Source organism: Rana temporaria, chromosome 1 (assembly GCF_905171775.1).
Source record: "Rana temporaria chromosome 1, aRanTem1.1, whole genome shotgun sequence".
NCBI classification, from domain to species: domain Eukaryota; kingdom Metazoa; phylum Chordata; class Amphibia; order Anura; family Ranidae; genus Rana; species Rana temporaria.
Genome location: NC_053489.1, coordinates 592,422,950 through 592,447,758, shown reverse-complemented (window position 1 = coordinate 592,447,758; position 24,809 = coordinate 592,422,950). Strand labels below are relative to the sequence as shown.

At 43.4% G+C, this 24,809-nt stretch overlaps 1 protein-coding gene and 1 pseudogene across 1 annotated transcript in view; one reads left to right on the top strand and one right to left on the bottom strand.

Annotated features, from left to right (window-relative positions):
* The window catches only part of DTHD1 (death domain containing 1), a 104,709-nt gene that overhangs the window by 57,850 nt on the left and 22,050 nt on the right, over nt 1-24,809 (top strand). Inside the window, exons 5-6 of the mRNA XM_040335147.1 lie at nt 9,731-9,972; nt 23,673-23,831. Of these exons, the coding sequence (XP_040191081.1) occupies nt 9,731-9,972; nt 23,673-23,831 (401 nt within the window). The remainder of the gene's footprint in view (nt 1-9,730; nt 9,973-23,672; nt 23,832-24,809) is intronic.
* LOC120924284 lies at nt 11,479-12,056 on the bottom strand (annotated as a pseudogene).

Here is a 24,809-nt window from a genome sequence, read left to right as displayed (position 1 = left end):
AGTTGTAGCACCCCTCCGACCCCCCAAAGGCAGAATAACACTTACAGAGGAAAGGGGCAGGCTAGCATTTTACCTCAGGGCCGTGTCCATGGCTAAAATTGTGGGACCTAGAAAGGATATTGGGCACCAATCACTTTGTCTTTTCAGAGTTTTTTGCGGAACTTTTATGGAGGTAAGGGTTCCCAGCATAGGTGTGCGCAGCCTATTGTTTTAGGGTGTGCACCCCATTATATATATATATATATATATATATATATATATATTGTGAGGGATTAGCTCGTGGGGATCACCTTTTCTGAAATCACAGTCTGTAAGCAGGCACTTTCTTTTAAGTCTGGCGGATGCCAGATTTTATTTATAAACGGTTTGCAGATTAAAATAAACAAAACAATAAATTAAATCCTTGCCGTCCGGCGCTAAACTAAACAAACAGGATCTCCTCTCTATACAGTGTGGGGCTAGTCCCTGACACCCACAAAACATGTAGTAAAGCAAACCTTTTCAGTCCAGCACTCAGCGCTCCCCTCACTCAGGTCCCTTCCTGAGTTTCAAGCCAGAGCCCTGTTGTGCTCTCTTCCTGGACATTTAAAGTCCAGCTGATTGTGGACTCCAGTAGACCCAAACATCCGGACCGGAATCCTAGCCAGGCCCAGAGGCTGTAAAACCCGGAATGGATTCCGGTTCAGTCTCTCATAATGGAACGTATGCGAGGTGAAATGTACCTATGATCATGTATCGCACCTCGCATACTGTCACATATCCTCCCCCTCTGCTCAAGCCCCTGCGGCTGAGCACTTGACCCAACCATACAGTGCACACGGGAGAGGGCATCTGCATTATTTTGGAGCTTCCCTGGCCTGTGCTCCACCGTAAATTTAAAAGGCTGTAGAGCTAGGAACCACCTTGTCACACGAGCATTTTTCTCCCTGTTATCACACATCCACTTCAGGGGAGCATGGTCTGTGACCAGCTTAAATGACCTCCCCAGTAGGTAATACCTCAGGGAGTCTAAGGCCCACTTAATGGCGAGACACTCCTTTTCTACGATGGCATAATTTTTCTCGTGCTTGTTCAGCTTCCTGCTCAGGTATACCACTGGGTGCTCCTCACCATCCCTGATCTGTGACAGTACGGCCCCTAGTCCCACCTCAGAGGCATCCGTCTGTATAACAAACTCCTGGCTAAAATCTGGGGTTACTAGTACGGGTACCATACAAAGAGCCTGTTTTAACTTCTGAAATGCCCCCTCGGCTTCGGGGTTCCATTTGACCATGACCGACCCCTTACCCTTCGTTAGATCGGTCAAGGGGGCGGCAATGGTGGCAAAATTGGGTATAAAACGCCTGTAATACCCCGTAATGCCCAGGAAGGCCCTCACTTGTTTTTTATTGACTGGTTGGGGCCATTTTTGAATTGCCTCAATCTTATTGGTCTGCGGCTTGACCATTCCCCGGCCAATAATGTACCCAAGGTATTTGGCCTCCTCCAGGCCTATGGCACATTTCTTTGGATTGGCCGTGAGATGTGCTTCCCTAAGGGAATCTACGACCGCTTGTACACGGAGCAGGTGCGATTCCCAATCTGGGCTGTGGATGACCACATCGTCCAAGTACGCCGCTGCATACGAGCGATGTGGTCTCAAAATTTTGTCCATCATTCGCTGGAATGATGCAGGGGCTCCGTGCAGACCAAACGGCATCCGCTTATACTGAAACGAGCCCTCAGGAGTGGAAAAGGCAGTCTTCTCCTTGGCCGATTCAGTAAGCGGTATCTGCCAATAACCTTTCGTTAGGTCTAGGGTCGTTATGTAGCGAGCCTGTCCCAACCTGTCCACAAGTTCGTCGACCCGGGGCATCGGGTAGGCGTCAAATTTGGACACACTGTTAAGTTTTCTAAAATCATTACAAAACCTAATACTGCCATCAGGTTTTGGGACCAGCACTATGGGACTTGACCACTCACTGTGAGACTCCTCGATCACATCCAACTCTAACATATTTTTTATTTCTTCCGCAACTGCCTCTCGCCGGGCCTCTGGAATTCTATATGGTTTTACATTTACCCGAACCCCTGGTTCCGTCACTATGTCATGTTGGATCGTGTTGGTCAGTCCGGGTAAGGGGGAGAAAAAGTCTCTATTTTTCTGCACGAATGCCCTAACGTCACTTTGCTGTGCTACAGACAGGGAATCCGTGATGGGAACGTCAGGTATCACGGGTATCCGGTCTGTTGGAAGTGGGGACGTGGCCAGTAAAGTCTCTCGGCCCTTCCAGGGCTTTAAGAGATTTACATGGTAAATTTGGTGTGGTTTCCTTTTCCCTGGCTGGTAGACTTTGTAGTTTACCTCCCCCACCCTTTGGACAACCTCAAAGGGACCCTGCCACTTGGCTAAAAACTTGCTTTCTACCGTGGGAACCAGTACCAACACTCTGTCCCCCGGGTTGAAAGTACGGACCTTGGCACCCCGGTTATAGACCCTCCTTTGGGCCTCCTGGGCTCGCTCCATATGTTCCCGTACTAGGGGCAGAACGGCTGCAATTCGGTCCTGCATCAAGGAGACGTGCTCTATGATGCTCCTATATGGGCTGACCTCTCCTTCCCACGTTTCTTTAGCAATATCTAGCAGGCCCCTGGGATGCCTACCATACAAGAGCTCAAAGGGGGAATAGCCTGTGGAGGCCTGTGGAACCTCTCGTATGGCAAACATGAGATATGGTAGCAAAAAATCCCAGTCTCTCCCATCCTTGTCAACCACCTTTTTCAACATACTCTTCAAGGTTTTATTAAACCTTTCGACCAGACCATCTGTCTGGGGGTGGTAGACAGAAGTACGGAGATGGGAGATTTTGTACAATCTACACAATTCCTTGGTAACCCTTGACATAAAAGGGGTGCCTTGATCGGTCAAGATCTCTTTTGGGATCCCTACTCGACTAAACACCTGGACTAATTCCTTGGCAATAACCTTGGCGGAGGTGTTACGCAAGGGTATGGCCTCAGGATAGCGAGTCGCATAGTCCAGGATCACCAGAATATGCTGGTGACCTCGGGCAGATTTCACGACCGGCCCCACCAGGTCCATGCCAATCCTTTCAAAGGGGACCTCAATTATTGGTAGAGGAACAAGGGGGCTGCGAAAATGGGGTGATGGTGCTGACATTTGGCACTCGGGGCACGATTCACAGTGCTCCTTGACCTCTGCATGCAAACCGGGCCAGAAGAATCTTTGGGTGATTCTCTCCCTGGTTTTTTCGACCCCGAGATGTCCCCCCATTACGTGACCATGAGCCAGGTCTAGCACCACCCTGCGAAAGGGTTTGGGAACCAGTAGCTGTTCTACCTCTTCCTCTCCATGTTTTATCACCCGATATAACAAATGGTTTTTAATTGCCATGTAGGGAAAGGACACCACCCAATTAGGATCCACCGGTTCCCCATCCAACACCTTAACATTTTCCCTGGCATTCATGAGGGTGGGCTCTCGCAGCTGCTCGGTACAGAAATCTTCCCTCCTGACCTCCAAGTCGGGTACCACATTTTGGCTACTCTCCATGTCAGGGTCAGGCGAGGTTTCCTGTTCGTTACCCTCAGGCTGGGTGCTAGCTTCTAAGTCCTCCGGTTCCCCAGCCATGGCAGGGAATGGTGGAGGATCTCCGGCCTCCTCGATCCCACCAACAGCATGCCCTTCCCTTTGGCAAAACGGGTCTGGTGAGAGTTCTCGAGTTTCCCCAGGAGGGGGAGCGCTATCTACGGGCCTCCCTTCACTCTCCCATAACTTCCAAAAATGAGGAAAGTCCCTTCCCACTAAGGCTTCATGGAGCAGTGAAGGTACCATCCCCACTGAATGTGTTACACAGCCCCAGGGGGTATCAACCTCAACCACCGCTGTCTGGTAGTCCCGAGTGTCCCCATGGATGCATATTACCCCAATACAACTGGGGTGTAGTTTTGCGGGATCTACACACACACTCCTGACTAAGGTCACCACACTACCAGAGTCTAGCAGGGCTGTAAGAGGCTTGCCATCTACTGAAATAACGCACATTTGTTTTTCCAGGCGACGCTGACCTGTCGCAACACATGCGACCTGTGCAAACAGAGAAAGGCGTCTTACCCTATCAACATAATCACATTGCATAGGTTCATCATTTAGAGGGCAGTTTGCAGCAATATGGCCTAATGCATGGCAACAAAAACACCGTATTTGCCCTACCCCCAGTCCTCTTACCGGTCCCAAAAACCTTCCTGGCTTCTTTGGCCAGTCTCCAGGTCTAGGACCTACAGTCTCATCTGCTGTAACAACAGTCTTATCCACTCTCCCCAAACTCTTGAACCCCGGAACAGTCTTACCCGAACCGTTGGGAGATCTTGCACCCCGAGACACTCCGAAGTGGGGCGTGGGTGGGTTTATTAAGTCCTCGGTAGCACTGTACCTCTCCACTAGGTCCACCATTTGGGCTGCAGTGTTGGGGTCCCCCTGTCCGACCCACTTTCTCAGGGTAGCAGGGAGCGCACGCAGGTACCGGTCCATTACCACACGCTCCACAATCTGAGGGCTGGTCAGAGTCTCTGGCTGCAACCACTTCCTGGTGAGGTGGACCAGGTCAAACATTTGTGACCGGGGTGGCTGGTTGCTGGAATAGGACCACTGATGCACGCGCTGGGCCCGGACTGCCATGGTGACACCCAAGCGTGCGAGTATTTCTGTCTTTAGAGTCTCATAGTCCTGGGCCTTATCTGGTTCTAGGTCAAAATAGGCCTTTTGGGGTTCTCCTGTTAGGAATGGGGCCAATAGTCCCGCCCACTGCTCTTTTGGCCATCCTTCGCGGTCAGCGACTCTCTCGAAAGTCGCCATGTACGCCTCAACATCATCCGCCGGTGTCATCTTTTGCAGGTGGTAGGAAGCACGTACAATCTTTGGTTCCGCTAACACCGGAGGTGCGGACCCCTTTTTCAGTTCCACCAGAGCTTCGGCAAACTGTCGGTTCATCTCCTGCTGGGCAGCGTGTTGTGCTGCAACGGCCTCTGCGACTTGGCGGTGTTGTGCTGCAACGGCCTCTGCGACTTGGCGGTGTTGTGCTGCAGCGGCCTCTGCGACTTGGCGGTTTATCTCCTGCTGGGCAGCCTGTTGTGCTGCAGCGGCCTCTGCGACTTGGCGGTTGGTTTCCCGCTGGGCTGCATTGGCCTGTAGCAGGGCCTTTAACATTTCTTCCATTTTCAGAAAAGTGCCCGCTGAATCCACCACGTGTGAGGGATTAGCTCGTGGGGATCACCTTTTCTGAAATCACAGTCTGTAAGCAGGCACTTTCTTTTAAGTCTGGCGGATGCCAGATTTTATTTATAAACGGTTTGCAGATTAAAATAAACAAAACAATAAATTAAATCCTTGCCGTCCGGCGCTAAACTAAACAAACAGGATCTCCTCTCTATACAGTGTGGGGCTAGTCCCTGACACCCACAAAACATGTAGTAAAGCAAACCTTTTCAGTCCAGCACTCAGCGCTCCCCTCACTCAGGTCCCTTCCTGAGTTTCAAGCCAGAGCCCTGTTGTGCTCTCTTCCTGGACATTTAAAGTCCAGCTGATTGTGGACTCCAGTAGACCCAAACATCCGGACCGGAATCCTAGCCAGGCCCAGAGGCTGTAAAACCCGGAATGGATTCCGGTTCAGTCTCTCATAATGGAACGTATGCGAGGTGAAATGTACCTATGATCATGTATCGCACCTCGCATACTGTCACAATATATATATATATATACAATCGCAGTAGAGCAGTGGACAGTGTCAGTAGTGCAGATATTGGTGTTAGTAGTTTATTTGTATTGCTTTTTATTATTACTTTTTTACAATTTTTTTTTTTACTTGTTACAATATTTCTTTACAATAACCCCTGATGTCTTGCTTTTGGAACAGAGAAAGGGACTAAGGACAAAGATTCCCCAGTCTCGTTCTCTGCAGCCAAGCAGCAGGGAAAATCTGTCCAGAACAGGGCGATTAGGGTGTGCCCAGGCACACCTGGCACACCCTGTGCGCACGCCTATGGTTCCCAGATACCGTAGCAAATTAGATCAGCTTCACAGTGTCAGAACCTTAAGCCATCCAAGCAACAATGTAAGTATGTTCCCAAATTTCAATGTGTTCTCCAAGTGAGTCACCAGGCCCTTTTAAAGGCCAGCCTTGTTCCTGGCTCTCTCTAGCATGGCACCTACCCTGAGTCTCCCACTTAGCACAGCTTCCTCCAGACCAGGCATGACAGCTTAAAGTGGATGTAAACCCAACATTTTTTTAATTTATTTTTTATGTCACAATGTAGAGAATAAGATTTCCTATCATCTGTGCCCAGTCTTGCCACACATAGTTAATCCAGCTCTGAGCAATCCACTTTTATTGTTCAGTGAAAACAGACTTCCAGATAAAAACCTGTCTAAATAAAAAGTCCTTTCCGATGCATGCGCGGGATTTCGGGCCAGCGGACATGTCCGATGAGTTGTACTAACCATCAGACATGTCCGACGGACAGGCTTCCAGCGGACAAGTTTCTTAGCATGCTAAGAAACTTTTGTCCGCTGGAAACCTGTCCGCTAGGCCCGGAAAACTGTCCGGTAGGCTCTACACACGGTCGGACATGTCCGCGGAAACTGGTCCGACGGATCAGTTTCAGCGGACATCTTCGGTCGTGTGTACAAGGCCTTAGTATACTATGTCAGTGTAGTGTGTTAGTGTAATGCTGTGTTTAACACATCTTTACATAACATTTAGTGCTGTATACAGTGCTGTATACCCTTTTTTTTGGGTTGCTGCATGTTTTTGTTTTTTTTGTCCCCTGCCTGCCCCCTTTTTTTAAATGTATTATATATATTTTTTATAGTTTTAACATTTCAAAAGTGCATCCAATCACACATGTGCCACTTTCTATTAAATTTGGATAATACACTCTGCCTTCATCATGTCTGGGAGGCCAACAAGGATATGCGGATGTCCCCATGCCACTATGATGGGGCCAGCAGCGTCTGTTTACAGGCAAATGTGGATGTGGTCTGTCCTCAGGCAGGGCACTTTTGTTTCTGTTTAGTGATGTTGCCTGTACTATCCAGCCACCAGCATGTAGAGGAGGTGGTGGACTCGCTTACTAAACCATCCTCATATTCTATTACCCAAGTTAACACTAGTGCGCAGTCCACCGCAGCTGCCAGAGCTGCTTATTCTGTCTCCTTGTGCACAGCTACTTATGCCATAGCTCCAGCATCATGCATGGAGTCAGCTGAATTATTAGAACACAGCGTCAGCCCCTTGATTCTTGAGGATGCACATACATAACTTGGTTCTGATGTTGGTTCTAAGGTAGAGGAAGGGAGTAACATCAGCCTACCCCAAAGCACCTTGCCCCCATGTTGATGGGGACAAGGGCCTCTTCCCGACAACCCTTGCCTGGTGGTTGTCGGGTTCTGCGGGCGGTGGTATTATTGGAATCTGGAAGCCCCCTTTAACAAGGGGGCCCCCAGATCCGCCCCCCCCCCCTGCGTCGACCGCGCGTACGTTCGGGAATCACGCGTAAATAGCTAATTTGCATAGACGACGGGGAAAACGACGTCGGCGACACCTAGCGGCGGGAAAAAAAATTGCATCTAAGATCTGACAGCGTAAGAGCCTTACGCCTGTCAGATCTAATGGATATCTATGCGTAACTGATTCTAAGAATCAGTCGCATAGATACGCCGGGCCAGATTAGGACTTACGACGGAGCAAATGGCGTTGCGCCGTCGTAAGCCTTTTGAGAATCTGGCCCCATAGTTTCCAAATTTTTTTTTATATGTTAGATGTCCAATCTGTTCAGTTTTGGGTACAAGTTGGTATACCTAATAAACCTTCTGTACCTAATAAACCTTCTGTAGATTAACAGAAGTGACAGCAGTATCATTCCTGTCAGGCAGTGTAGGATGATGGATTGTTTCTGAAAGGAGAAGTCTCTTCTACCTCCAATGAAAGCCAACTGTCAGTGAAATACAGCATAAGGAGTGGGTGTCTGGGTCCACTGGGAAGTCAGGGCAAACTGCCCTTCTTCTTGTTCAGCTTTGCAACATGGCATTTCACAATGACCAGAGATGGGAAGAAGTGGAAGATGCCTTCATTCCTGGGTGGGTGCAATCTGTAAGAAGTGTGAGTACATATAGGGTAGGGAGAACAAACCTCTACCGCTTAACCATCAAAAAGTCGATTAGACACTCTACCTACCTCTGAGCTCTTCAGTTCCCCTTCCCCCTGTAGAGCCACACAGGGACTCTTAATTCAGTGTGATCCAAACAACGAGCCCCTCAACTTTCCAGCTCCCCTCCTTCATTTCACTGATAATGATGCCAAGGCTGACACCACCACAGAGCAGTATTTTTTCCTTTCATCGGTGCTGATGCAGCAGCATTTTTCCATTCGTAGACACCAATGCAGCAGCATTTTTTTCTCCCACTGATACTGAAAATGTCTTTAATCTTTAAAGGGTTGTTCCATTATACACTGGCATTAGTTAATTGCAAATGTCCTTCGCTTGAAGTACTCCATAGTTTCCTCTATCCCTCTAGATATCTGTCAACTCATCCATTCACTTCCTGTAGCCATGACAAGAAATTTCCTGGTTAAATCTTTTGATTGCCCCCATTTTGGAGATGACACTTGGAGGCATAGGAACCTATGCTGTGGGGTCTTGATCAGTGTGGAGCCCCACTCTAATGGGAGCACTTAAAGTGCAATTAAATAAAAAAAATATACTGCTGGCGTATAAGACTACCGTTTACACTTAAAAAAAAAATGGCCAAAAAGCAGGGGTCGTCTTATATGCCGGGTCAGCTGCTCGGATGCCTGCTGTAGCTTTGGCTACATAATTTTTATACCGCTTAGCCAATCCCGGTGAGCGATGTATTCAAATGAATACAGAGCCTGCTCGGATTGGAGTAACAACCTCTGCCAATCCGAGCAGGCTACATACAGTAGCCTGCTCAGATTGGCTTTGAGAGTCAGAGAGGTGTGGGCTGAAGATGTTACAGTCTCTGCCAATCCAAGCAGGCTTTATATTCATTAATAGAATACATCGCTCGCCGTGATTGGCTCCAGCTCCAGCAAGAGTGAAGAAGAATATGGCTCCAGAAGGAAGAAATATGAAGCATCGGAAGCCTCGGAAGGGATGGTCTTGACTTATTTAAGCTTGTGTTTTGTACCTGTTGACCTGACCAGGAAGTCACTTATTGTTCAGCTTCCTTTAAGAAACCAAGATTGTTCATGCGGGGGTTAATGAGATAAACTAATAGACCAGCTTTTGAAATGTTGACCCTTTAAAAAATGTATGTATGGTATACAATAAAACCTTGGTTTGCAAGCCTAATTCGTTCCAGAAACATGCTTGTAATCCAAAGCACTTGTATATCAAAGCATTTTTTCTACAGGGTATAAAAGAGAAGAGAGGCACCTCTAAGTGTAGAAATACGTTGCTAAATGTTGTACCTTCATTAAATGTAACCATATTGCTACACTTAGAGGCTCCTCTCTTCTTTTTTATACTCAGTTGTGACATGAGGCTACTCTTATATCAAAACATCGCTAATATATCAAGGCAAAGTGTATTAAAACATTTTGCTTTTCTTGCAAAACGCTCTCAAACCAAGTTACTCTCAAAGCAAGGTTTTACTGTATAATTAGTTTTATGTTTTTGTACATTTTAAAATGTTTTTCCTCTTATCTTACAGGTTCAGCCTATTGATACTTCACTTATTTCTCTACTCAAAGGGAAACATGATATATACCATCCAATGGTATCTAGCAGTCCACTCATCCACATGAAGCAGCCATCAACTCAGGTGTTCCACAAGCCAGTTACAGTTTTCCTACCGTGTCCTCCAAACCCTGAGAAAAAAAAAGGAGGAGATGATTCAGATAAAAGAGCATCAAGTGCTGCGGCTTCAAAAGCCACAGGGACCCATCAGATTAGGTAACATAATCATTAGATTAAAAAGCTACTGTACGTGAGATAAAAATAACACCCACAAATCTATAGTCCAAAAGAGAGAGTGGCGCTTACGGGTCTTGGCAGGTGAATGTACAGTGAAGATTTTATTTTGACGTTACAACAAAGCACATGCTCGTCTTTCTCAGGACAACAAACAAGTGAAGTAACACAACATGTATACCCTAAAACCCCTGCGTCATTACCATCCACATGTGATGACATCAACAAGTGCAAATGTCAGAGTTACCGCTAAAACCAATATTGGGAAAATGTTCAAACTTGGGAGAACAGAAAAACAAAAGTACATACAAAGTAGACATAAAATAAAGGAAAAAGCCAAATCCAGGCACTAAAGATGTAAGGCTGAGGCTGCCAGCCCTCCCCTGACTCTGCTGTAATGGTATATGTTTTACTTACATTAGCCATTGTTTGACTATACAGGCATCATCCACATGCTGGTAATTGTATTTAGAGTAGGGTGACCACGTGTCCAGGATTGCCCGCATTTTGCAGGTCTGTCCCGGACACCTTCATTCCAGGACAATACAGTGTCCCGGAATGAAACTGACACAGCCACCCCTCGGGCCAATCTGACGCCCCCAAAAAAGCCAGCCACTTCACCGCTTTACTCACTGACAGTACTTGTCCCGGCCGGGAATGCCTGTAGGAGCACAATCCCTGCCCCCTGCTTGTGATTGGAGAAATCATAAATCCCGCCTCTTGTGTCCAATCACTGTGCTGTGATTCGTTACAGCACAAGCTGATTTTTGGAAAGGGAGGGTGTCCCTGAATGGTAGTTTGGAAATGTGGTCACCCTAATTTAGAGGTATGTGACTCTTGAGGTTATGCACACACAGATAGAGTGAATTATGCCTAATAAAAGGTGTATACATTTATATGACTGTGAAGAAAGGGGCAACACATTTTAAAAAATGTACACAAATTGCAGATTTTCTGTGACATCATTTGAGTGCGGCACCTTTCTTCGTGGAAGCCTATGTTGCATATCATGGAAAGAGTCCTTGGATCTTTGGCAGCCAGCTGACTTGCACTGCAGGAGGCTTAATGTCAGTTCAGACATGGTCATCATCATGTATGCTTGATACAGACCAAAATCAGGATGACAATCCCCGGTCCTCCCTCCTAGAATTCCAATTCAGCAATGCCACCTTTCATTTGTCTATCCTTACAAGTTAAACTTTAATTACTCTTCTAAGTGGTAACTGTGTCAGCAGTATGTTTTAAAATATTACTTTTATACTGCCTTCATTCTGAATATATACAGATCTAAAAAGTCACTTGGACAATCAATCTGCATAATGATTTGTATGTCTGTCTATGCAGTCTTGAGTAGAGATGAGACTCGGAATGCTGTTACCATGGGTTTGTGGTTGAAAATGTGTTATCTAGACAGACAGTCTAAATTTGCCTGGCAATTATTTTATTTTTATTTTTTTAATTATAAAGTATTTTATTTGTAGAATTTGTTCAACTGTAGTACAGACTCAAATATGCCACCCGGTTCCTGATTTTCCTAAATTCTTTATCTGTTGATAGCTCTGATTTGAATGTTCTCTTCGCAAAGAGGGCACAGAAGACCAATCAGGGGATCCAAATCGTCCAGGCCAAGACACCTTTCTGCCCTGCTCTGTGTAATGTTCATAGGTTCCTGGGCTAGGATTTTGTGAGATATCTGTCATCTTGCCTGGAAATCGTACATCTTTGATACTAAAAGGAGCATAGCTTTCAGAGAATGTCCGCTCTTTGGCCCAAAATGATTGATACTCTGCCGGACTTGGTGTCTCCATCTTTTCATTAGAGCTGAAACGTTTTGCTGTTCTGGCTCCCAAAGTGTACCCTTTTTTACTCATGGGTTTCCTGTTCTGAAGATATATCATGTTGGTAACCTCTTCATTGTTATAGCATCCAGGCCCACATTGCGGGCTCCCTCTGATAGGAGCTATTTCATTACCCAAGCGGTCTGGTGCACAGTGATATGGAAATTGTTTACGTTCCTGTTTGCTGCCGAAACAAACTTTCTTTAAGGTTTCTGGTTCATGCTCCATTCTTTCCGATGCCTTTGTATATATGATATTCGGCAATTATTTTTTAACTGTAACACACCACATAGCCTTTGAACTATGGCCAACAGTCTTATGCCTCGTACACACATGACCATGTTTCCAGGAGGTAAAAAATCTGCCAGGAAACCCGAGGGGAAAACCCAGAACCTGCTCTGTAACTTTTTCCTCCTACACACAGGTTTTCGATGGAGCATTCAAACGGCCGGTTTTCCCGGCGAAAAGCTCTCATGGCAGTTTTCCCATGGCAGGTTTCCCCACGGGAAAACCGGTCATGTGTACGAGGCATTAGAAGGGTCAGTAAGAGGGCTGTTGGATGGGACAGCCAACTCACTATAATGGTAGTGCTTGGGTCGTGGAGGGGGGGAGCTATGTACTGAAGTTGCTGTAGGGAGAGGATAGGCAAAGATGACAAACTACGTAGAGAGAGATTAGTCAGTTATGAAACTGTGCTTTAATTTCTGACTAATAATTTTTTGGGCAATCAGTCCTTTGCTGCCTTTTGTTGTTCTTTTTATTTACTATGTCTATAGAAAACAGTTTTTTGTCTGTTTGTTTTTTTCTGTGTGGTATTTTGGATTTGTAATATCTTTTGGAGGTTTATTTGTTGTTGATACTGATTTTTTTTGTAAGTTTGAGGTGCCTGAAGTGCAGCAATAATTTGTTGGTGACATCAGTTCTTGGATTTGCCTTTAATTTGCACACTGCTACATCCAGGAACATTGAGCGCTTAAACTACTCCAAATTATATCCCCAAAGTAAATATAAAAGGCCTATCCTCTGTGATTGGTATTGCAGCTGGCAAATATTTTCATTGATTTATCTGCGGTCTCTTAAATCTTGTAGAAAAACACCTGCCTGTACTCTGTGACTCCAATATATTTGGTTCTTGTCATGCTCATTAAAACTGTCTTTCTGCTTGCTAATTTTACACTGCTTTATCAGCTGCAGTATCTTAATTCTTGTAATAAAACACCTGCTGTGCCCTTTGTCTCTTGTACATTTGAATTTAAGCTACTGTAGGTACACACTATTGTTTTTTTCCCTTCAACCCAGTGGGCTAAATGAAAAAAACGGAGGAGCTCAAAAGTTGGTGGTTAGTCTAGTGAGGCTCGGAGCGAGAGGAGAAAAGAGGAACTAGCAAATAGTCGGCATGACAGGGTGAAGAGGGGAGACAACATGGGGTTAAGGATATTAGTGTACAAGTGGAGGGAATAAGGATTGGTGAACAGCAGGGCAGGGAGGTGTTTTGTTTATGTAAGGGGATGTGGGGCGCCCCCGTCATCATAGGAGGGCAGCTGCGACAGGAACAGTTTCTCACCCATCCTCCCTGTTTGTTTGGCCAGTTTTCTCTATTTACAGGTGCAGTGCGAGCAGGATTTGTAATGGCAGCAAAGCAATTGGCGGTGGTTGGTCTTTGATGTTGGCAAAAAACGAGATGGAAGTGTTGGGCACTCATTGGTGGTATGTGTCCCTCTGGTGTATTCCAGTTAACACGGTTTAGCTGGAATATGGTATTGGTTGCACTGCGGGTAGTGGGTTGTCTCCGATCTGGTGTGTTACGGCTGGTGGCCTATCACGGTAAAAGGTCTCGCAGTGTAGAAGTGGAAAATAGTCTAATTTCTGGGGTGCCATTAAAAGACCAACAGGTTGATAGTTTGGGTTTTTAGTTTATGTGTTAAAGAATGTTATCTTTAATATTTTGTCAATAAAAGGCTGCTATGGCCTTTTGTACTCCATTTCACATGTGGTCTCTTTTGTTAATTGTAGGCAAGGGGTGGGGCAGAGTGTGATTATGGTCTGGCAAGGAATAAGAAGGATGGGGTCATCTGATCTACACCAGTCAAGCGATCTTACCACTGAGCTATTGTGTTCTGACAGGGGAGGTGGCCATTGGCTGAGAGCGCTGTTTGGATGCTGATCGTCAGAACTTTTTTGGGTCAAATGTTGGCCGGTTTCTGTTGAACCAGCTGAGACCGACCCATATTCGGCCTGTGTGTGCGAGGCTTTAGTCTTGCTCACTAAAGTGTCTTGCTGTTGGCCAATTTTGTACAGCTGTATAATATGTGGTCTTTTAATTCTTGTAGTTAAACACCTACCTCTACTCAGTGGCCCGAGTTCAGAAAGGACTTACGACGGCGTATTTCCAGATACGCCGCCGTAAGTCCAAATATGCGCCATCGTATCTTTACGATGGCCGCTAGGGGCGCTTCCGTAGATTTACGTGTTGAATATGTAAATGAGCTAGATACGCCGATTCAGAAACGTAGTTGCGCCCATCGCAGTAAGCTACGACGTTTGCGTAAGGCGTACGTCCAGCGTAAAGTTACCCCTGCTATATGAGGCGCAGGTAATGCAAAGTATGGACGTCGGAACAAGCGTATATTTTTACGTCATTTACATAAGTCGTACGTGAATGGGGCTAGGCGTACGTTACATTCACGTCACAGGCATTGAGCCGGCGTATCTTAGGGAGTAAATTCAAAGTGATTCTGAGCATGCGCACGCATGCGCTGTTCGTTCGTCCATGCATTTACATGGGGTCACGCTTCATTATCATACAACACGCCCACTACTTGCCTACTTTGAATTACGCGGGCTTATGCCAGCCCATTTACGTTACGCCGGCGCACATATGGGAGCAAGTGCTTTCTGAATACAGTACTTGCCTCTGCGTCGCGCATATGAGATGTGCAGATGCGCAGTTACGTCGGCGTAGCGCATATGAGATGCGCTACGCCAAACTAAAGATGCGCCAATCTCTCTGAATCCCAGGCCAGTGTCTCTAGTGCATTTTAACAAATTCTCCTTCATTAAAAAAAATAATGTTACTTGCCAATTTTACACTGCTTTATCATATGCAGTCACGTAATTTCCTAATGACTGTTTTAAAAGAAATTAACTAACATCTTTGACCAACACTTTTTCAGCAATGAGAGCAGGGACAGCCTCAGCAAACCAGTCTTTTATGATGAAAAAGCATGTGTTGCTGTTAAAGGAGTTGTAAAAGCAAAAGGTTTTTTATCTTAATGCATTTTGTGCATTAAAGCGGAGGTCCGTCAATTTTATTTTTTTATTTTTAAAGTCAGCAGCTACAAATACTGCAGCTGCTGACTTTTAAAATAAGGACACTTACCTCTCCAGGGCGCCTGCGATGTCGGCACCCAAAGCCGATCTCTCCCTCGACTCTTGGATGCATGACCATTCAATAACCAGTTAAAGTAGCACAGTGCTGACAGTGCTGAAGAGCAAAATATTCCCTGGTCATGAAGGGGGTAAAACCCTTTGGAGCTGAGGTGGATATATGACATTTAGTCCCGCTGGACAAGCAAAAAGTTACTGACATGATTGGCTCTGCATCATTACACTGTAAGTTCAGGGAACCATGGTGACACCCCCTCAGGGGGAAAGGACTATTGTGTCCTACACTCACAATATGTCCTCATTCTTCCAGGAATCTAATGGTGAGATGGGATTACTGAGATGACAGCTAAGGATGGGATGTATTTTTCAGCTAGAGCTGCTTTTTTTTATTTTAAACACAGGCTGAAGGTCTTGTAAAATTGTCTGGAGTTGGGTGTTTCATGATTTCATAACATATAGAGGTGCATTCATTGTGTTTTTTTTTTTTTTTTAATATCTCCCTGGAGTTAGCTTTAAACATTTACAGATGTTTATGTGAATGTTCAAGTGGGTGACTAAAGCGCTAGCCAACAGTGAAAATTAAAAGTGACCAGTGAAAAACAAAATGCTGCTCAAATCTAAAATGTGCTAACAACAAATAAAGGTCTGAATAAAGAATGATGAGCGCAAACTGAAAATCTAAAAGTGAATATAAAGACAGTCCATAGGGGACTGATAACAATCAATAAAGATATGCAGTGAATTCAAAATTAGTGAAATAACCCAAAACTGATAATAAATCCAAAAATAAAAGTCCAAATATATAAATCAAAGTTTGGATAAATCAATCTAGTGTGCCAGTGATAAACAAAACTTCTGCACTTCGGGCATCAATGTGGACAATCTTGATAACTCTTTGCTTAGCCTGGGCTCGCAGTGCGCTTACCTCCAGACACTAGGTCATGCGTGTCAACGAAATCCTCCCAAAACTGGAACAGAATCCAAACAGTGGGTAACACGTGTTGCACGGAATCTTCCCAGTGCTGAGATAGAATCGAGGGGCGTTCTCTGTATCAAATACCAGTATAGGTCCAGGCGCAGCGAAGTCGACTCCACAGGATAGCCACAAGGTGTATCAGGAGCAAATGTAAAAATAAAAAGCTCTCATGGTGAAGTATGCAAGCACTTTAAAATTTAATAAAGGTAAAAATGTGCTTACATTGAAAAAACGAATAAAACGCCAAACAGCGGCACTTCCGGTGGACGGTCAGGGTGTCACTTCACTTCCGGTCACATCTAACCTTATGCATTACGTCACGAAACGTGACTTCATCGGAGGTTGAACGATGAAGTCACGTGTCGTGACGTAATGCATAAGGTTAGATGTGACCGGAAGTGACGTGACACCCTGACCGTCCACCGGAAGTGCCGCTGTTTGGCGTTTTATTCGTTTTTTCAATGTAAGCACATTTTTACCTTTATTAAATTTTAAAGTGCTTGCATACTTCACCATGAGAGCTTTTTATTTTTACATTTGCTCCTGATACACCTTGTGGCTATCCTGTGGAGTCGACTTCGCTGCGCCTGGACCTATACTGGTATTTGATACAGAGAACGCCCCTCGATTCTATCTCAGCACTGGGAAGATTCCGTGCAACACGTGTTACCCACTGTTTGGATTCTGTTCCAGTTTTGGGAGGATTTCGTTGACACGCATGACCTAGTGTCTGGAGGTAAGCGCACTGCGAGCCCAGGCTAAGCAAAGAGTTATCAAGATTGTCCACATTGATGCCCGAAGTGCAGAAGTTTTGTTTATCACTGGCACACTAGATTGATTTATCCAAACTTTGATTTATATATTTGGACTTTTATTTTTGGATTTATTATCAGTTTTGGGTTATTTCACTAATTTTGAATTCACTGCATATCTTTATTGATTGTTATCAGTCCCCTATGGACTGTCTTTATATTCACTTTTAGATTTTCAGTTTGCGCTCATCATTCTTTATTCAGACCTTTATGTGAATGTTATTATGTTCTGTGCTAATAAAACTTGTTATTTAGGTTTAATGATATTACTAAAGGCAGAGCAGCATAGATTTTATGATCATAGACAACTATGAACACAGGATTGTCCCAGTGGAAAATAATGGCGTTGTATGTTATGGTTTTTGTAGGCAAGTTCGGAGTCTGTGTTCCATTTTATGTCCCCTTTGAAAAGTCATTGCTGTATGAAACTTATAGTTTATGCTAAACAATTGTATTCTTTGATGAGGTCTTCTATTTAAGATATTAAATGAATCTGGCCCTTAACTGTCTGTGTTATGTTTAAGGTTTGCCCTTGGATTTCTTATGATGTTCAAAAACGTCATTATGTTTAATGCACCTGCAAAAATTACTTCAATAAATTTGCTGATTTTTACAGAGTCTGTAGATTGTGCTCTCCTTAAAGCCAAACTATAGCCAAAGTAATAAACAAAATGGAAAAGGGTTATGACTATGAATGTCACAAATATTTCTGGGCTTCAATTAGCAGTACAATCACCTGACTGATCAAAAACTTTGGGAATTGCAAATGTGAATGCAAACTATAAAGCCCCATACACACTATCAGTTTTCCTGCAGGTTTTTCCCCTTCAGGTTTACCAAAACCATGTAGTGCAAGGGCCTGTCTGATTGCATACGAACTGAAACTCTTATGCCGCGTACACACAATCATTTTTCGGCATGAAGAATAAACAAAGTTTTTCCAACCTCATCATTAAAACGACGTTGCCCACACCCCATAGTTTTAAAAAAATTCTCTAGCAAAGCGCGGTGACGTACAACACGTACAACGGCACTATAAAGGGGAAGTTCCATGCGGATGACGCCACCATTGGGGCTGCTTTAGCTGATTCCGTGTTAGTAAAAGACGATTTGCGCTTTTCTGTCTGTTTCAGCATGATGAATGTGCTTACTCCATTATGAACGGTAGTTTTACCAGAACGAGTGCTCCCGTCTCATAACTTGCTTCTGAGCATGCGCGGGTTTTTAACGTCGTTTTAGCCCACACACGATCATTTTTTACAACCCGAAAAACGACATTGTTTAAAACGTCATTAAAAAATGCAGCATGTTCGGAAAAAAAATGTTGTCGTTTTTCAGAACCCGAAAAATGATGTGAATCATTTTAAATTATATTTTTTAAAAACGATGTTTTTTTCATGCCGAAAAATGATCGTGTGTACGCGGCATTAAGGTTTGACCTCATATTAGATGGTTTTGGTAAACCTGAAGAGAAAAACCTGCAGGAAAACTGATAGTGTGTATGGGGCTTTATTGGAACTTAGAAATTCTTCTCCTCCCATATGTATTCTGCAAGCCCCCTGACCCCGCTGCTAAAATAATCCTTTCCTTTTGGAGAGTGCATGCCCAGTTCATCTAGGACTAGCATCACAACCATAAATGCAATCTGCCAGTATAATTTCACTCAGTAGATTAAACGTTACTGCTGCTCACTGGTGCACTTGAGGTGTCTTTCCTACTGTTTATGCTGAATGCCAAATGTCATCTTATTCTTATGCCTAGTCCTTACTCTTAATTAGGGATGAGCCGAACACCTCCCCCCCCCCCCCCCCCCGGTTCGGTTTGCAGCAGAACATACGAACAGGCAAAACATTTGTGCGAACACGCAAACACTGTTAAAGTCTATGAGACACGAATGTGAAAAATCTAAATTGCACATGTATCAATGCAAAGCAAAGTTTTAAAAACAGAAGTTTTTTCAGGAGCAGTGATTTTAATAATACTTGATGTCTAACAATAAAAATTAAATATCCCTTTAAATATCGTGCCAGGGGAGGTGTCCAAAGTCTGCCTGTAAAGTAGCACATCTTTCCCATGTTCATAACAGTACCACAGCAAAATTGCATTTCAAAGGGAAAACTGTTTTTTTTTTTTTTTTTTTTTACTTTGATTTTTTATTATTAATTTTAAGTTTGCACATACATAATAATAGAAAAAAAGACCAATATACATTTCCCTCCCCAGTGGAAATATACTTTACCATATTTACCCGTGCCTTTCATACCCTTTTCATACTTTCATTACATTTAAAACTGCTTGTGGCTGTAATGTATTGTTGGATCCCAGCAGGGATGCCTCCCATGGAGCCAGAGTTTTCCAGGTTTTTTTTCTTTCTCTAGAACGTCAGACGCTGTGATTGAAAATGAATGAACATCGCGGGACACCTTTTTTGTAATAAACAATTTTTGTAATAAACAATTCATGAATAGCTGCTAGTAGTTTTAAATTACTTGTTTTCCTTTAGAAATTACATTTTGTGCAGGGACAGTTCTAAACACGGGAAACATGCACGACTTTACAGGCATGCTATACACACACCCCAGGTACGAAATTTAAAGGAATATTTCAGTTTTATTGTTTCACTTTAGGCATTATTAAAATCATTGCTCCCGAAACAACTTCCCTTTTTTAATCTTTTTTTGCATTGATACATGTCCCCTGGGGCAGGACCCAGGTCCCCAAACACTTTTTATGTCATAATTGTTGTAATAAATAAGTAGTGCTGTGTGATAGTTTAGATCAGTGGTCATCAACCCTGTCCTGTAGGGCCCACTAACAGGCCAGGTTTTATGTATTACCTTGGGGAGATGCAGTCTAGAATACTGCAATCACTGAGGAGCAAATGATATCAGCTGTGATGTATTTCAGTTATCTTGCAAACCTGGCCTGTTAGTGGGCCCTGCAGGACAGGGTTGATGACCACTGGTTTAGATGAATTAAAGAAAAGACAGTTGCTATAACTGATATGTGAACATCAAAGAAAAAATAATACTCGCTGATATTGGTGATACAAATGACATCCAATCAAAAATACAGAGTGCTCAGTGATATTAAATTGAAGCATGCACTGCTATATAGTAGCAAAACTAAAACAACACACATAGGTGATAATAAGAGATTGCATCAGTGTCCATGCAGAAAAACAGCAAAAACTAATGCTGTTTAGAAGATCAAAATATCAAAGAAACAATCAACAATAAAGTGCTGGTGCTTATGCCAAAATATTCAGCATGAAGGTGGTGCAGAGAAGGGATTCCAATATCCCTTTGAAGTTTTAATGAGGGTGTCCCCTTACCTTACTGCTGTAAGGTAACAGCATGTATATTATAGCCAACGATGTTCCAGTCATTTCAGAATGTAGTATGTCCCAGTGAACTGTAATCTCTCTCTGTGGATAAAGCACCCCTCAGGGGTCAGGAGAAAATATATATATATATATTTCTTAAACAAAGGGGATTCCTTTAATCTATACCAAACCCTTAGCCTACATGTGGGTCCTATCTGGTATGGCTTATAAGGGGGACCCCTCCCAAAAACAAAAAGCTGCCTCTGTACTAGCAACCAAGGATAATGTCATCTGTTGGTAGGCTGTATAGTCATTGGTGGTTATAGTGCACCATAACCACCAATGAAAGTTTTGAAAAATAAAACAACACAGGGGTCTCCCCTAAATTAATACTAGGCCCTCATTCTTGATGTGAGTTTTAAGTGGGAGCCCGACACAAAAAAAGTATAAAAAAAGCACGAGGTCCCCCAAAATTTACACCAGATCCTTATCCGAGAACGCAGCCTAACTGGCCAAGTAAACACACTCCCCTTGAACCATATAAGGCCACATACCTCCAACATGGGCAGGGTACTTTGCCAGAGAGTACCACATTGGTAAGGTACCTTGTCCCCACACAAGGGCCTTTTTCCCCACAAGCCTGGTCCGCTGGTTGCAGAGTTCAGCAAAGAGAAGAGTTTTTAAAAATCTGGAAGCCCCTATTAAAAAAATGCCCCCCCCCCCCCCGGATACTGTCCTACCATGTAAAAATTTAAGGGGTATATAGTCCCCCTGATAACTCATTAAAAAAAATCTCTTTATTAAGCAAAATAGTAAAAGAATTACCACAATGTAAATTTAGGCTGGGTTCACACTACTACACTACTTTCATCCTACTTTGCTCTGCTACATTGGTCCTACACTGATCCTACATTGGTCCTACATTGGTCCTACATCCATCCTACTTTCATGAACAGGATACTACTTTGATCCGACTTTGTGATAGTCTGACTTGTTCTTTGACCAATCAAAACAATCCCAGAGTGAGATAAATTCCTTTTACTGCTGCTGTAATCACAAGTCGGATGTCAAAAGTCGGATGGTTAGGACAAGGCTTCTACTTTGGTCCGACTTCAATGATATTCAATGGGCTGAAGTAGGATCAATGTAGGACCAAAGTAGTACAGGGAGCATTTTCAAAGTCGGACCGACTTGTGTAGAACCAGTTAAGACAGTTCTCATAGGGAAACATTGATTTTGAGCTCCCAATGTAGGACCGTTGTCGGACAAGTGTGAACCCAGCCTTATAGTCAATCACATTATTTAGTGATGCAGATCCATGTCAATCACAAAGCATGACAACACCTGCTGGAAAAAAATACACTTTGACGTGCTGATCTGCGAGAAATTAAAACAAGCCAAATCGCTGACACATCCGTGAATACCCTTTGGCCTCACTGACCTAAAGTATAACGGTCCATTTTTGGTCAATGACATCACCCAGGTTACTTCGTCCATTTGTTTATATTCACCTTTAGGCACAGGAGCTATTATTCCCAATGAGCAGTCATCAGAAGCAAACATTTTGCATGATTTTTTCTTGACAGGTTATCAGTACCGTCATTCATCATGATTGACTTGGATCTACATCTCTGGATGACGCGATTAATAATGGATTTACACCATAAGCATTTTTTCTAAATAAAGGACATTGTCACAGTATCAGTGTGTTTATTCACTTCACCAATATGATAGTAGGGTGCTTTGCCAGGGAAGTTCTTGCTGGCAAGGTAAACACCCCATGTTGAGGGCATGTGGCCTAGTATGGCTCAGGAGGTGTGGATTTGGGGAGGGTATTGTTTTATTGCTTTGGGGACCCCCTTAAAATCAATAACAGAACCTTTTAAGGATAAAGATTTGGTTCTGATTTTAGGGGGACCCAATCCTGTTTACATTTTTTGGTGGTTTGATGAGGGTCTGGTATGAATTTAAGGGGGAACTTCATGCAAAAAAAGAAAAAAAAAAAGGTTGGGGTTCCTCTGAAATACAAACTGCCAGTATGTGGGTGACTTGCTTATCCAGCTAGACTTTTATTATTTATTTTTTATAGATAATGTAACAGAAGAACATAGAACACACAAAGTTGTAGCTTTACATAGAAACCAATCAGCTTCCATTTTCTTTTATTTTGTCAAAGCTTAATTGAACAATCTGAAGTTAGAAGCTGATGGGCTACTATGCACAGCTGCACCAGATTTTGCATTCTCCAGTTTTAGTAAATCAACTGCTAAAGTTGGATGGGAACTGTGAGGTAAAAAAGGACAGAGCTAGGCTATATGGCAGGACGTTTTCAGTATTGTGCAATCCAAGAAATAGAACAAACTAGAGCCTGAGCCAACAAGCTCCACTTATAAATAACGTCAGCACAGTGGTGTAGTGGGTAGCACTTTCACCTAGCAGCAAAAAGGGTACCTGGTTCGAATCCCGACCACATCACCATCTGCCTGGAGTTTGCATGTTCTCCCTGTGCCTGCCTTGGTTTCCTCCAGGTACTCTGGTTTCCTCCCAATCTCCAAAGACATGCTGGTAAGTTATTTGACTCCTGTCTAAATTGACCCTAGTTTATGTACCAGCGTGTCAGGATCCTACGGGGTAAATGACCGTGCTATATCAAGATGCAATGCAATTCAACGTTTGGTTGAGCATTATATTTAAAGTATGAGTTCATCTAAAATATTAGTTATGAGTGGATGTTGCTGAGCTAAATCACGCAATAGTCTTATGCCCCATAATCTTTTCTCTAGCTGCAGCCTTAGCGTTCCCCCTGGCTCATTTTATAATATTAAAAATATATGACAGGGAAATTGAAAATCCATTATAATGGTCACAGCAGAAAAGGGGAACTGGCAATTCAGGTGAAAGGATCTAGCCACAAACGCTTGCTGGTAATTTATCAACACTCTAAAACTAAAATACAATTTCTGAGTGGATGGATCCTGTAATTTTGAAAAAAAATAAATAAATTGTTGTTTCCATTTAGATGTTGCTTGTTTTTGGAAAATCAGTTTGAAGCTGAATATGTCAGCTCCATCACTGAGCAAATCATCATAAAAACCATTGAAGGCTTTTGTTTTACCATTATTGCCCTCCACCGCAACTGTCCTCATTGCATTCTGTAATTTGGAAAGTAAATGTGAATATTAGCCACCTGCTCAGAGGATTTTATACCCATAAATATAATTATTAACTTTCATACTTCAAACCACTTTTAATATTAGGATTTCAATATTATCTCCAGATGGAAAGCTTTGTTTATTTGTAAATGACTTGGTTAAATCCACAAATACCATGTTATTATATTACAGGGCTGTAAGTGCCTCAGTGAGGAAGCATGGGGATAATCCAAGTGAATTACTGAAATTGCTGGCATTAAAGGAAGATCAGTGGATTGTCTTGGATGACATTGTGGTGAAGAACGTGCAGAATGGAATTGTCTCATTTGAAATTAGTGAACATTTACAAAGGTAAACTAATCCACTTACTTATCTGACATTTAGCATTTTTATGGGTATGACTTACATTAAAAACTTTTGAGAGCAAATAAACCGGCAAGACTACTAAAGTGTACTTAGCACAACAGTCATTCCTCGTATTCTATAAATCATTTTTGACTTTTAGGGTCCCTTCACAGTCCCCACATGAGCCCTAACATGCAGTGTGTTGCATGTTGATGTGAATTCTCTTAAGGCAGCCCATCCAATGTTTTCACCTTGTAGTGCATGGTATATCGGTAAGATTGTCAGCACTTTTTGTGTTAGAGCATTGGGGCTGACATTTGGAATAAACAGCACCATAACGCACAAAGTACCTTAGGCTGGATTCACACTGTTGGAGTGCAATAATGAATGTTACAATAATAAATATCCCCCAAAAACATATATAACATTTTTTTTCCTCAGTTTAGGCCGATACGTATTCTTCTACCTGTTTTTGGTAAAAAAAAATCGCAATAAGCGTTTATCGATTGGTTTGCGCAAAATTTATAGCGTTTACAAAATAGGGGATAGTTTTATTGCATTTTTATTACATTTTTTTTTTTACTACTAATGGCGGCGATCAGCGATTTTTTTCGTGACTGCGACATTATGGCGGACAATTTTGACAATTTTTTGGGACCATTGTCATTTTCACAGCAAAAAATGCATTTAAATTGCATTGTTTATTGTGAAAATTACAGTTGCAGTTTGGGAGTTAACCACAGGGGGCGCTGTGGGAGTTAGTGTTCACTTAGTGTGTGTTAACAACTGTAAGGGGGTGTGGCTGTAGGACTGACGTCATCGATCGAGTCTCCCTATATAAGGGATCACTCGATCGATGCAGCACCATAGTGAAGCACGGGGAAGCCGTGTTTACATACGGCTCTCCCCGTTGTTCAGCTCCGGGGAGCGATCGCGACGGAGCGGCTATAAACGAATAGCCGCGTCGTCCCCCCGGATCGCTCC